Raw genomic sequence first — 14,775 nt, forward strand, 5'->3', positions numbered from 1 at the left:
CTCCTTCCTACACTCCCATTCAGGGAGTACCTGGGTTCTGGGGTCGTTCGTCTCACTGAGGTAAACGGCTAGTGGCAGCCCCAACAGTTCCTCGGTGTCCCTGGTGCCTGGCAACTCTGGCAGTCCCTCCATGTCTCTGGCGCTGTAGCAGCCTCTGTCGGCTCTGAGCTCCAGCAGTGGGTGTGTGGGGGAGATGTCCTGCTTCTCCAGCAGCTCTCCTCCAACTGAGTTGGAAGGACTGCCTTTTATATTTCTGGTTCCTGTCCTGCCCCTCTGCTCCTGGCAGGGTGGTCTCAGGTTTCCTGGCTCTGCCCACCAGGGGGTGGTTGCAGCTCTCTTCCCGTCAGGGAGGGAGACCATGCCCTCTCACTACAGTTAGATTATGATGGTAAACTGATATACATCTAAGTAAAGATATGCCGAAATGTGGAGTGGCTTGGCCTACCAATTCTATAATTTTTACTTGCCATAGTCTAATTATTGGTGTTTTAATTTTAAATGATTAACATCTTACCCTTGTTTTTCTCTGTAGTATGCTGCAAAAGAGCATCAACAGGCTCTTGATATTCTTGACATGGAAGAGCCAATCAACAAAAGACTATTTGAAAAATACTTGAAGGATGAAAGTGGGTTGAAAGACTCTACCAGTGACTGGGAGATGTCACAATCCTCTGTAGGTAGCATTTTCAAAACATGATGTTTTCATGGTTGAAGAAGAATGTTAATATTATACAGGGATTTAACAGAAAGCAATGTCATTGGCATCTGGGCTTGAAATTGAATGTGTGTTTGACTTTTATTATAAGATAATGAATATTTATTCCAGAAGTATTATGTTTTTTCTCCATTTAGTCAGCAATCTATATTACTAGCTGCCTTTATTATTGTCTACATTAAATGATGATCCTGGTTTGTCACTATTACTAGTGTTGTGCAACTGCTTGCTCAGAATTAATAATTGAGAATTTCTAGGGAGTTCTATGTAATCTATTTCAGTTTTAAAATAAATAAATTCTAGGTCTTCCAGATATGATTCGAGCTTTGACAATGTAAACTGTCATCTCTTTCAGTTGGACTGCAGATTCTTGGAGATAAATAACAATAAGGGAATGAACTTCCTCTGCCTTAAGTATTGTAATGAGGCGTTAACACTGTGTAACGGATTTGTACTCACCTCTCGTGAGCACCCTCTGGCTGAGTGCGTGTGCCTGCACTCTCTCTACCTGTTTGTGATGGGTCTTCACTTATTGAGCCATCTGGCCAAGTCATACACAGTCTGTCTGTGAGATAAAATCAAAGCAAACCCCTTTCGGGGTACAAGTCCAACAGGGGCCTCTCTCAGTGCCCTCTGTAATGTCTCTCTGTTTGTCCATGCTCCAGAATAGAGCAGTGCCCCGGGGCTCCTTCCCTGGAGGCAATTTCTTCACTCTCTCAAGGCCTTTCTGGCCCTAGCTCTTCAGTTGGGCCGCTACAGTTCAGTTCCCCCTCTGGGGTGCCTCAATGTTCAGGCCACTTCCTCTAGTGACTAATGGGGAGCTCGGGGGGCCCCAGGCCCACTCACTATTCCAGATCCCAGCCCAGGGACCTGTAGATAGCAGCTGTCACTGTGTCCCTTTATCTAAGTCACACTGCTGCTGCTGAATTTCCTGAGCTACTTCCCCACTGTCCTGTGCTGTCTTCACCCTTATCTCAGGGCCTTGTCCAGATGGAATCCCTGCAACCAGCTCAGGGCTCCTCACTCTTCCCGGCTTCTGGCAGCACTACCTCATTTGAGGTCCTGGAGGTCCCTCAGCCAGCCACATACCATCCACACTCCTTCAGCTCTAGCAAGGAACTGAACTTACTCTGGCCCTGCAGCTCTTCTTATACTAGCCTGCTGGGCCCTGATTGGCTACTTCCCATACAGCTGCTCTAGGTAGCTTGAAGGACCTCTCTACTGCCCTTTTCTGGGGAAGGGTGTAGCAGGGCCGCAAGGTCTCCAGCAGGGGGCCTCGGAGCCTAGTCTACCCTGTCTACCCATAGACACTGGCTATGTCTTCACTAGGAATGCAGCTGCACAGCTGCAACTGAACTGCTGTAGCGCTTCATTGTAGGCACTCACTACAGCAATGGGAGGGTTTCTACCATCGCTGTAGTTAATTCACTTGTTTGAGAGGCAATAGCTAGGTATGGGCATAGTTGGGGGGGGCAGGCAGTGTGTTGCCCCTTCCCACCCCACCCCCAACTGCAAGCCTCTGGCAGGTGTGGAATTTGCCTGCCCATACATGGCCCCATTGGCCTGACTGGAGCTGCCCCTCCAACTATAGAAGTCAAACTATGCTTGTGTAGTTAGGTCAGTGGAGAATTCTTCCATCAACCTAGCACTGTCTACACCAGGGGTTAGATTGACATAACTACATCATGCAAGGGTGGATTTTTCATTACCCTGTGCAACACAGTTATGTTGACCTAACTTTTTAGTGTAGACCTGGCCTTAATCTCTTCATTGCTTCTGTGAATGGGGCGTTGTTTGACTACACTTGAGTATTAATTTGGATTAAGTTAGCGTGTGCATTTAAAGTATAAAACTCCAAGTGTAGACAGACCCTTAAATACCAGCATTTAATATCACTTACCTGCTTGCAGTAGCAATTAGGAAGTTGCCCTTGGGGAGCTGGAGTACTATCATGGGCTGAACCATCAACTTCTCTAGGATTTAAGATTTAATTTTAATTGTGGTTTCAGTGATAATCTTTCAGATGTGAACATAGAGCGTGCCATCCTCTTGAGTGACAGACATAGCTCCACTGCTTCTGGTATTACCCATAGGTTTCTCAAGAAACACCACAGTGAAACTGAAAAATTAACCTCTTTTATTACAGCCCAAATTGTCTTATCTTCCGGTTGTGAAACAGTATAGTAAAATTAGTGCTCTCTTTAATAACCATCAAGCTTTTGTTTGAATTATTGCATATTAGTCTACTTATTTTTGTCATGTATTTAACCAATTCTTGTTTGGCTGTAGACAGCTTAATGTAGTATTCATTTTGGTTTTAGATTTAGTAACAATGTTGTATATCAAGGCAGTATTTAAAAACCAGCTTCCATCATATATGAAATGCTTTTTACTTTTCAGGTAGTCCATTTCACTTGTGCTCAAAACCAAATTACATACATTGATTCAGTGTCTGACCTTCAGCTCTGCTTTTCCATCACTAGATCAAGAGTTCTATTTGCCTTTTGCGAGGGAAGATCTATGATGCTCTGGATAATAGAACCCTGGCAACGTACAGCTACAAAGAAGCCTTGAAGCTTGATGTTTACTGCTTTGAAGCATTTGACTTTTTAACATCACACCATATGCTAACAGCACAAGAAGGTTTGGATTAGCGGTGTTTGTTTCTCAAATATAAATGAAATCAGCTCCAGTTTCACCAGACATTTTGCCCAGTAGATGAAAGTTAGAATAATCAGTTTAAAATTATTTTGAGAGAATATTCCATGCCCAAATATTAGCAACTCTTTGCTTATATTAAATGGGCAAAAACTGTTAATCATTTAAGCTGTAGGTTTCAGGAAAAAATAACCACCAGTGTTTCTCAACCTGTTGGGCACAACCAATGGTGGGTCATGAGGGTATGACCACTGGGTCTCATAAACTGATAATCAATAAACTCTTCCAGGTGCTAGGAGCAAAATAAACCCAGCCCTTCCACCTCCTAACTAGCACTTCCTGCAGCCCCAGTGCTCCCTACTAAGAGTTAGCAGCCTTTTTTTTAGGTGATCTCTTTTGAAGCAAAAAAGGATTTGAGTTGCTTATGGCAAGAAACCACAGTTGGATTTGGCATCATGGATGCCAAAATGTTGTGAATCCTTGCTTTAGACAACATCTCGCATTTCAGTGAACAACCTTAGCTTACAGCATAAGTATAAAACAGTAGGCTATGATACTCCATCTTTATGTTAACTTTAATTTAAAATAGTAGAAAAAGAGGGACTGAAAACAAAGATGATTCAGTCATTTACTTTCATATCTCTCAATATTATCATAGCAGAGTGCAGTCAGTAACATTTGGTGTATTTATGATGTGCTGTTTTCTTTGTGGTATTGGGGTGGACATCACAAAACTTTTCACAGCCTTTGCGTTCAATGAAAATCAGTTCTTTACAACTTGTTGAATTTTATTTTTTGTTTACTTCAAACGTAGTTTACCCCAGGTTCATATTTTTTAATTTACACAGAAAAAGAGCTTCTTGAATCTCTACCTCTTGGTAAACAGTGTACAGAAGAAGAACAAGAATTGCTTCATTTTCTGTTTGAGAACAAACTGAAAAAGGTAAAAATCTGATTAATCCTATGGAAATCTTGACTTCATATACAAGTATCATACAAAACTGTTTTTGTCCTTAGCTTCAAAAATATAATTTAAAAATTCTTTTATGGTTTTGATGGTGTTATGACCTAATTGCCATTTTAGCTCTCCATTAATAGAAGTGTGTAACAATTTCATATACATTTTCTTTAATGTATACTATAGCCTTACTTAATGGAAACCTCTAATTCTGGCTAACTTTAAATGCATTGCTTCCAAAATGCTTTTTTCTGGAGATAACATTGTAGCATAGGCCAGCATGGAACAATCCAGTGCTATGACACTCACAGCATTGCATCCTTTTTGGAGACACTCCTTCAAATTCTGACAGTCAAATATCTTTAATTTTTGGAAGTAGCTTATGCCAAATGTGTCATAAAGAAATGCATTACCTAAAAGTTACAGTTTTATACTCAATATTGGTTTTTTATATGGAGTCAAAATTTGAGGTTCAGAAGTCCTTAAATTATCATTTTCAGAACTAAAAACAAATATTGATAGAACAATGCGTGGGTTTTCCCTTTTTATATCATATTTATGTTACAATTATGTTTTTCAGTATAATAAGCCAAGTGAAACAATAATTCCTGAATCTGTAGATGGTCTTCAGGACAATCTGGATGTAGTAGTGTCCTTAGCTGAAAGGCATTATTATAACTGTGACTTCAAAATGTGCTACAAGCTTACTTCTGTGTAAGTACATGAAACAACTTTGATATTTATTTGAATTTTCATTTTGCTGCTTTTCAGATGGCATGCAGAAATAAACTCTGTATAACCACAAGTTCACCCAAATATATTATTAACTCAATTGTCTAATGTATATTTTGCTAATATCTCATCTACAGTAAACATGCAGTTGACTCTAGTATTTGGTGTTGTAAAAGTACATTTGTTTTACTGTGTGGCACAAAGCAAAATGCTTGAGCTTTATATAATGCTGCCTTATGTTAACCCCTACGTTTTCTCCAGGTGAGTACTCTTAAAATAGTGATCTTACGAAATGAAGGTTTGAAAGTTTTAACTTTTATTTTAAAATATAGTAAATCTTTTGGTTGACCAAACCAAGCCAAGGCATTGCCATATGGGATACAACTTGGAGTCCAGTACTGGCATGGTTTGGGAATACTGCAGAGGCATAATACTAAGCCCTGTTGGGATGTGCAGCACCTGGAGTGAAATCATGGCCGCACTGAGGCAAATAGCAAAGCTCCTACTGTCTTCAGTGGAGCCAGGATTTCACCCTTTGTGTTCATTTTCTAGCACCCTCTTCCCACCCGTCACACCGCTCAACATGAGGGTGAGTTATCAACTCCACAGGGATTTGTCCAGCTGCCCTTTGTCAGAACGGGAGTTGTGACAGATTTTTGAGCCTTTTTGGTGGGAGTCTCCTTATAAGTCTGAATCCTTGCAAAATTTTGGGCTTCCTATAGTGAAAGACTCTGGGACATTTTAGGGCATTAAATGCTCCTTTGGGCAATTCCCATGCTCTCAAATATTTGAAAAAAGGAAACGAAACTGTTGCAGCTTGAAACATGGTTGTGGGGTTTCCCTTTTCAGTGCTTGGAATCTAAAAATAGTGCCTTTGATGTAAGGGGTTCTGTAGAAAGGTGCTGTGCATTCATGTTCACAAGAGATATGGTTATCATGATGCAAGGCCATTTGAGGAGTGCGGAGAGTAAAAGGGAATATATTAAGGTTTCTTATGTTCCAGCCAGAGCTTGTGGGTCCTACAAGATGGATGGACAGAAAAATACATACTCTGCATTCATTTGGTAGCTAAGCATGAATCAAATATAGTGCAAATTTTATTCAGTTTTCCTAATGTCTGTTTCATCTGTCAGAATTTCTCATTAATTTATCTGTTTAGCTAAATTAGTTCTAATTGTTCTGTTGTGCGGTTAGGCTTTATTATGCTCTCAGGGAATGACCACTTGTGAAGAGATCATGACTATTATAGATTGATTAAAGTGCTAATAGCTCACTATATAATATGTTATAACAGTAATTTGTCTCCAACTCAATTAAATTATTTTAACATTTTATTTTATAATAATTCTTGCTGTTTTTGTATTTTTAGAGTAATGGAAAAAGATCCTTTCCATGCCAATTGTTTACCTGTGCACATAGGGACACTCGTGGAGCTGAATAAAGCAAATGGTGAGAAATATTATTGGCTAAATTTTTAATATGATCAGAGTCAAATATAGGTTTTTATTTTTAAAGGACACTTAGGTTATTTTCCTGCTGTCTTTAGGGTAGCCTCTAAAAATAAAACCAAGATTTCTCAACAACTCTTAGACTTGAGCCAGCAGAAAAGATCTGACCCTCTGCATGCAGTTCTCACAGGATGGCCATAAAGAGGGAGGGAAAAGGGAAAAAACCCTTACAACAGGGATTTGGTGAGCTGCACAGGGAAGAGAACTCATGTAAATGATTTTCCTGTACCCTTTATCAGTCTTCTCTGTCTTATCCCTTGGGCTGTGCAGCCAATGACTAGTGACACAGTCACTACTCAAAAAGAAAAGGAGTACTTGTGGCACCTTAGAGACTAACAAATTTATTAGAGCATAAGCTTTCGTGAGCTACAGCTCACTTCATCGGATGAGCTGTAGCTCACGAAAGCTTATGCTCTAATAAATTTGTTAGTCTCTAAGGTGCCACAAGTACTCCTTTTCTTTTTGAGAATACAGACTAACACGGCTGCTACTCTGAAACAGTCACTACTGTGAGCCAACCTGTTATTGCTTAAGTTCTGACATGTGTTCAACAGCCTAGCAAATGTAACTTTTTTATTTCAAACAGTGGAAAAAAATGTATTTTAAACAAATATAGAGGGAAATTTTCAAAACTGGCTACTTGGAACCACAAAATATGTGAGCATATCTATTGTGTATGCTATAAGTTTTCAAACTTTCATAGTGTGAACTTCATCTTAACAGAGAGTGTTTCACAAGCTGGCTCCTGTCCCATTTGTAATCACATATATCTCTTTTCCTTTCAGTTAAGATGCTGTTCACAAGTACTCAACATCCCTGTGGCAACTACAGTAGTGTAGCTTAGACATCTGCTTCTTGTTTCCAGCTGTTTGTATAGTTATCCAGCTCTTTCCAAAGAAGAGCTTGGAGGTCTTTGGAAACAGCTGGAAATGAGACTTTAAAGAATGGAATATTTGAGTTTATATACTAATTTTCAATTTGTAATATGAGATGATTTAGTGCTACTTTAGAAAAGTGTATTGGCCAAAATACATGTTAGTGTTTGACATGCTTTAATTTTCTTTTTTTTTTCACCCATACAGAGCTATTCTATCTTTCTCATAAATTGGTGGATTTGTACCCAAATAATCCTGTAAGTTGTTATAGGTCACTATAGTGTGTGTTCCTCCAGCTTTGCATAAGTAAAAATAACAGAAATTGTAATTTAATAATCACTTTGAACAACCAGAATTCAGACTCAGGAAGTGATAGTGTGGAAATAGTTAATTGCTTTCTTTTTTTGTCCTGAACCAAAATTTGATTAAATTTACAATCCATTTAGAATAAAAATACTTCTTTATATAAAATATATTCAATTTTTAGAATTTACCACTGACGGAGATCATGAAAACTGATACTCCAGCTAGATTTAAAAAAAGATAGATCATTTTACAATTACTAACACTACTATTTTAACTTGTGTAACTTAAAAGATAATGTTGTGCTTCAGAGTATAAAATGATTATCTGCAGCCGGAAGGGAAGAATTTTCCTCCCATATTCAGAAGTACTACATAACTGACATTCCTTCATCATTTTATATAGGTGAGGGTCTTCTGATGCTCCAAAAGATGGTGTTACTAAGCAGTTTAAAACCCTTTGTGTAAAAAATAATTGATTTAAATCTCTTAAAACTCTATTTCCCCCCATTACTGGGGAGATATGTGCAGGAAAAACATTTTCCCCACTTCATAGAATTGTTCCCAATGCTTCTTGCATAGATAACTCAAAAGAACTTGTCTTTTAAATGGTCAAACTTGGTATCAGTGATTTTTAGACGTTTGAATAAGTTTGTTTTATAAACATTGTTCTGGTAGTTTGAAAATCAATGTACTATGCACACAATTCACTGCTTACTACCAACTTTAACAATGCATGGAAGTACAATGTTCCACCTCTGTGATGGAATCTACACATACATGATTGGGCATGTATCTAGGGTACTGTACGTTGAAATAAATACAGCTTCATGTATTCAGCAAATACTCTTTCAACTAAACACATAACCTGTGCAAATATAAAAACTATTTATATAAACGCAATGTTTGGAGAATGTCCCATCAAAACTGGTATCAGTGAATTTAAAATACATTTATTTTATATGTTTCTATGAATCTGAGTTGCATTTGTTTGATTTGTAGGCAGACAATATTTGTTATTGGGTCAAAGTCTGTTGGTGAAAGAGACAAGCTTTTAAACTTACATAGGGCTCTTCTTCAGCTCTGAGTCAGCTTGAAATCTTGTCTTTCACCAATAGACATTGGTCCAAAAACAGATATTACCTCACAAACCGTGTGTCTCTAATATCCGGGGACCAACACAGCAAACAACTTTCTTTTATTGTGTGATTGATCATGTTTTCTCTTTTTTAGAAAACAAATCTAATGTTAAAAAAACCCCACTAATCTAAATTTTAGATTATCTGCTCAGAATTCAAAGTCCTCCTTTAGAGTGACAGTTGCATAATTCTACATGTGGGATTCAAACTTCCACCCAATGCTATTGAGCTTCAGGAACCTTCTGGCTTTCTGGATGGCGCAAATGCCCCCCTTGTGGTATTTAATATTTGAGGCTGAGTTTAGAATTTCCTGACTGGCTTTTGTGTGGTTAGTTGCAGATGTGTAAGTGTAAGATGTGCACACTTACACTTCAATCTGTGCCTGGAAAACTTTTCTTGGTTTTTAATTGGGGGGGGGGGTCATTGTAGATGATTAGTCTTTAGGTAACTTCAGCCATTGGAATGTTACTCCCAGAAATAGAAACGGCTTTCTCTGGATGGCAGATAACAACCTGTCTCCATATTTTATCCCTATTTCATCTATTATTATACCTGAAGTCCTTTAGCATCCTCTTGTTGTCAGTGTAACTGAAGCTGTCTGCCATCTGGGCAGAGTACTCTCCTATTGACAAATCGAAAGTCTTCAGCCATCCCACTCTCACGACTTTCCTCAAAGGGCTGGATAATGCTTTTTCACTAGCTATACATTTCAAAAAAAATCCGTCCAAATGTGGGATTTCAACTGAATGCTGACATAGTTAATGGATGCACATTTTGAACCTTTGAGAGACTGTTTTACTATGACTGTCGCTGTACATAACACTTTTAATCACAACTACTGAGAGAAAAGTAAATGAGCTGAAGGCTTTGTTGGCTAATCCTTCATTCACTACATCTCCTGGGGCAATATTGCATTGTGTGCTCCTTCATAATTCTTGTCTAAAATAATGTCTGATTTCCAGCTAAATCAGACTATTAATCTTTTGTCTTTATTTCAAAAACATTCTCATCCATGGGGAAATTAGTTTGGATGTTCTTGATGTCAGATTTGAATTCTGTTTGTCTAGAATCAGCGTATGGAGGAAGCCATTTGAACTTTTTGTAGTTTTGTAAATGGAATGGCATTTCTAGTCAAAACCTGTTGAAAGGAGTTAGATTATGCAATGAGTAAGACTAAGATTATGTCACAGCGGTCATGGAAGCCACAGATTCTGTGACTTCCAGAGATCTCCATGACATTTTCCGCTTCTGCCCCGGGACAGTGGGGCTGAAGCTGTCAGTTGGTAGGGCCCTGCAGCTCCCAGCCGCTGACCCTGCAGCTCCCAGCCGCCATGGGCAGCAGCAGTGGGTGCTGGACCCCCCACCTTCCCATTTTGTCCCAGTTGTTTTTAGTAAAAGTCAGGGGCAGGCCATGGGCTTCCCTGAAGTTTTGTTTATGGCCTGTGACCTGCCTGTGACTTACTAAAAATAACTGACAAAATCTTAACCTTCGCAATGAGACATGTTATGGCAGGGGTGACAGTACTTAAGAGTCTTAGAGCTCACTCTCCTGGGGCTAAGCTAGATGACCTGATTCCATAACAGAAAACTGCAGTGCTGCTGTTTGCAATTATGTTCATATCTATGCAGCACTACTCTCTTTGACTTGGAGCATAGATCTGATGCTTGCTTTGGAAGGACTACTTTGCAGTCCTTGTTTAATCAGAATTTCTCAACCAACATTAATGGGGAAATAGTATTACTAGCTAGACTTCCTCCAATGAGAATATGCAAAGGAAACTTTGAGGATGGAAGAAAGGGTACTTACTTGTAATTAATTCTTCAAAAATGTTGGTTCTGCATATTCATACTACTTGCTCACCTATTTCCTCTTCCTTGGAATTCTGCTTTCTTAATAATTTGGGGCTTTAGCGGAAGGAACTGAGACAGTGATTGGGATTTCTCTGACTTCTTATAACCTCTGCTTTGAATGTTCAAGGATGCATTCCCAGCAACCATTGCTTTTCTAGAAGATTCCTGAGGCTTGGTGCCAGAGTATATCCCATAACTGAAAACATGAGATGGCACACTTACAGTAGTGGTCCTTATGGACATGTTGCATTTATGCAACTCATAATAACATGAGTTATTACCAAGCCTGGTTCTTGCAGTGACTGTAACTGCCACCACATTTAACGCATCCAAAAAGGTGCTCTTTCTATTCTGTTCAGTTACAATGTTGATTGAATTGTTACAATTTGCACATTGCATAACATAATTCTGTTGTTGCAACTGAATTGAGGGTTCATTGAACCTGTTAAAATATCAATGGATATGTTATGGTTTCATTGTTATATACTGCTAACCTCTTAGGTAAGACAGTTAGGATATATACTTGCTGTGCACATGCAAAGGCCGTTTTTCCAAGTAACTCAGTTGAGATTAAGTGTTTAAAAAAAAAAAATAAATTAAAATAAAATGAATTCATGTAATACACTAAGTACATACAAAATTCCTCCTTTTTCTCGCTTCCTTTTTCAAACACTGAGGGATGGTCTACATTGAAAAGTTTCATTGACATAGCTATGTTTCTCAAGGGTGTGAAGAATCCACACCCTGGAGAGTCGTAGTTAAACCAACCTAATCCCTGGTGTAGACAGTGCGAGGCTGACAGAAGAATTCTTCCGTTGGCCTGCCTACCTCCTCTGGGGGAGTTAGATTATATACAGCATGGGAGAACCCCTCCCATCGCTATATAGTGGCAATGTCTACACTACAAACTTTGGTTGATGCAAGTTACACCAGCATAAAACTGCTGCGTTAAGTGTATCATGTGTGCTTGTGTATACTTGGCTCCTTGAATTGACACTGAATGAACTCACCAGGAGTGCTGATGTCAATGCACAGCGCAGTGCACCATGGGTAGGTATCCCAGTATGCAACCACCCTCCAGGGCACTGTATTTTGGGAAGTTTTGGCAGCGCACGATGTGCAGAAATGAGTTGCACAGGGTGACTGGGAGCAAGGGGTCAACTTTCCAGTGAACAACTGTCTCCATCCCATAATATCATCCATATCTCATAATTTTTCCATCTTTTTTTAAAAATTGCATGAACCGTTGTGGCCTTTCTCCTGTCAGAGAATGGCAAACAGAAAACATGTAACCTGCACAGCTCTCTGCATTATGGTTATAAGCATTCCAAGCACAGGACACATGATCCTCCAGTATTTCCAGAGCCATAAAAGCAACAGAATCCCTAGGGAACATAACAATTTTTTGGAGGACAAATAACTGTGGGACATAGTAAGAACCTGTTCAAGGTTGTTCATGGCATTCCCAGAGCAGCTGATGCTGCTGGAACACTGCTTCTGGCCCAAGAAATAAGCACTGATTGGTGGGATCAAATTGTTATGCAGGCTTGGAATGATGAGCTGTGGCTGCATAACTTTTGAATGCACAAACCCACATTCCTGAACGCTGAGTTCACCCCAGCCCTTCAGCACTGGGATGCAGGATGAGAGCTGCACTGACAGTGGAGAAGCGAGTGGTGATTGCACTGTGGAAATTACAATGCAGGATTGCTACCGGTCAGTGAAAAAATATTTTGGAGTTGGGAAATCCCTGCCTGGCCTGTTGTCATGCGAGTGTGCAGGACCGTTAATCATTTCCTACAACACAGGATTTGTGGCTATCAGCAATGTGCAGGACATAGTGGATGGATTTGGAGCAGTGCAGTTCCTAAACTGCAGTGGCTCAATAGATGGCATACACAATCCTATTTTGGCGCCAGACCATCTTGCCACAGTGTATATCAACAAAAAGGGCTACTTTTCTATGGTTATGCAAGCATTGTTGCATCACTGGGAATGCTTCACCGACATCAGTCTTGTCTGCTCAGGGAAGGTGCATATTGCTCGTATCTTTTAAGAACACAAGACTGTTCAGAAACTTACAAGAAGGGACTTTCTTTCCCAACCAGCCAATTACCATTGGTGATATTGAACGGTCAGTAGTGATCCTGGGCGGAGCTAGCACATCCCTTGCTCCCTTGGCTCATGAAGCTATACACTGGCCACCTTGACTGCATCAAGGAAAGATTCAGCTACCAGCTCAGCAAGAGAAGAATAACAGTCGAATGTGCTTTTGGTAGATTGTTTACTCACAAGATGGGATCTCAGTGGAAAAAAAAAACTTCCAATGATTATAGCTGCCTGCTCTGCCATGCATAGTATCTGTGAAACAGAGGGGGAGAAGTTGCCGCTGGGTTAGAGGATGGAGTTAGACCTGCTGTCTGCTGAGATTGAACAGCCAAGCACAAGGGCTATTAGAAGAGCTCAGCACAGAGCTTTATGGCTCAGGGAGGCTTTTAAAGATCGCTTTAACATTGAGCCACAGCAGTATGTTGTGGTGTACTGTGCTCTACCTGGCCTTGCTATTTTGAGGCCTGTTAGGAATTGTGTGGTGCTTGCTGTATATCTATTAATATGGCGCTGTCAATGCACCTATTAATTTTGCGGTGCTTGTTGTACATTTATTATTAATTATTATTTGACTGTTTGTCATTGATCCTAATGGTTGTCACTCTGTACTGTAACAAGCGATTAGGTGCTTTCAGAATTGCTAAGCACTCTGCAGCATATGTTGTGAATTAATAAAGATAAATTATTTTCCAAATAATACTTTTATTCAGTAAGAAAACCAGTGAAAAATAAAATTGGTACAATTTAAAATCCAATTAATTAAAAATGCAATAAATTAATGAACAAAACTTAACAAGGGATTGCTTATGTGTGTGAAGCTGTGGTTGTCCTTAATATCCCCCCGGAGTAGAGTGGTAGGAGGAGGGATGCAGCCTGTGATTCCCTGTGGAATGTTGAGGGGGTGTGAAGGGTGGTGCTGTAATGGAGTTCTCCATGGATTGCTAAGTGAGGCAAGAGTCTGCAGCATCTGTGTTTGGTGCCAGAGAAATCCCATTATGTCCTGGTGTATCTCCCTCTCCTTTTCCTGCTGGGACTCCTAGGCCTTTCTCCTGTCCACTCTCTCCTTCTCCAGGCTGTCTGCAATATTCACCTTCCAGGCCCTTTTGCTAATAGTCTGATAAAGCACTGGCTTGCAGTACCTCATTGAACATGGTATCCAGAGTCCTCTTCTTTCTCCTCCTTATCTGGCTCAGGTGTTCTGTGGGTGTGGAGGAGGAATCCCTCAAGACCGCAGTGGCAGCAGCTGTAGATAAAACACTCAGATAGTCACAACAGAAAGTGAAAATTATGATTCAGAACTCCTTTCCCCTGCTCCCCTAAAGTTTTAAACAAGACGTGCTTATTGACACTTCTGCTTTGGAGTGCTTGTGCATGGTGCCACTCACAGCACCAGCTCTGATGAGTATAGCCTGCCAGGGGAAGAGAAATAAGGAGGGAATTGCTCTGTTGCATTCAACTGAGTATAGGGCAATGGTACTGAATACTGGTACCATTTTCCACAGGCAGTGGTGACTTTAGCTTACTCTTGAGGGAAACAAAGGCACAGGGAGCACAGCTGCTGCTGGTGTCCCGAAGCTGCCCAGGCACGTATGCTGCTAGCCTGCATACTGCAATGGTGCTATTGAATGGTGCTTTTCCACGCCACTGACTGGTGGCTTATTAATAAGGAGAAGAGACTCCTCTTAGGAGAAGTATAATAGCTTCAGAGAATTTCTCTCAGGTTCCATCTTTGACCCACAAATTCTTCAAGCACATTCGTAACTGGGCAGAAGCTTGATTCTGGCTCACGGAATAGATGGACCCTCCTGGTTGCATGTCCCCAATTCTCCTCGCTGTTAATGCCAGTGGCCTGTGGCTTGGCCTCCTCGGAAGTATCCACAGTGGCGATTGATGTCTGCCAAATATGGCATGCAGCATTTTGTAAAAGC

General features: G+C 40.3%; 1 protein-coding gene across 7 annotated transcripts in view; it reads left to right on the forward strand.

Annotated features, from left to right (window-relative positions):
* The window catches only part of CDC16 (cell division cycle 16), a 59,698-nt gene that overhangs the window by 12,522 nt on the left and 32,401 nt on the right, over positions 1-14,775 (forward strand). For all 7 annotated transcript variants that reach the window (XM_038388211.2, XM_038388213.2, XM_043508314.1 and 4 more), the window contains 6 exons: positions 533-673; positions 3,199-3,358; positions 4,222-4,316; positions 4,912-5,045; positions 6,433-6,512; positions 7,654-7,703. In XM_038388211.2, the coding sequence (XP_038244139.1) occupies positions 533-673; positions 3,199-3,358; positions 4,222-4,316; positions 4,912-5,045; positions 6,433-6,512; positions 7,654-7,703 (660 nt within the window). The remainder of the gene's footprint in view (positions 1-532; positions 674-3,198; positions 3,359-4,221; positions 4,317-4,911; positions 5,046-6,432; positions 6,513-7,653; positions 7,704-14,775) is intronic.

This window comes from Dermochelys coriacea, chromosome 1 (genome assembly GCF_009764565.3).
Source record: "Dermochelys coriacea isolate rDerCor1 chromosome 1, rDerCor1.pri.v4, whole genome shotgun sequence".
Classification (NCBI taxonomy): domain Eukaryota; kingdom Metazoa; phylum Chordata; order Testudines; family Dermochelyidae; genus Dermochelys; species Dermochelys coriacea.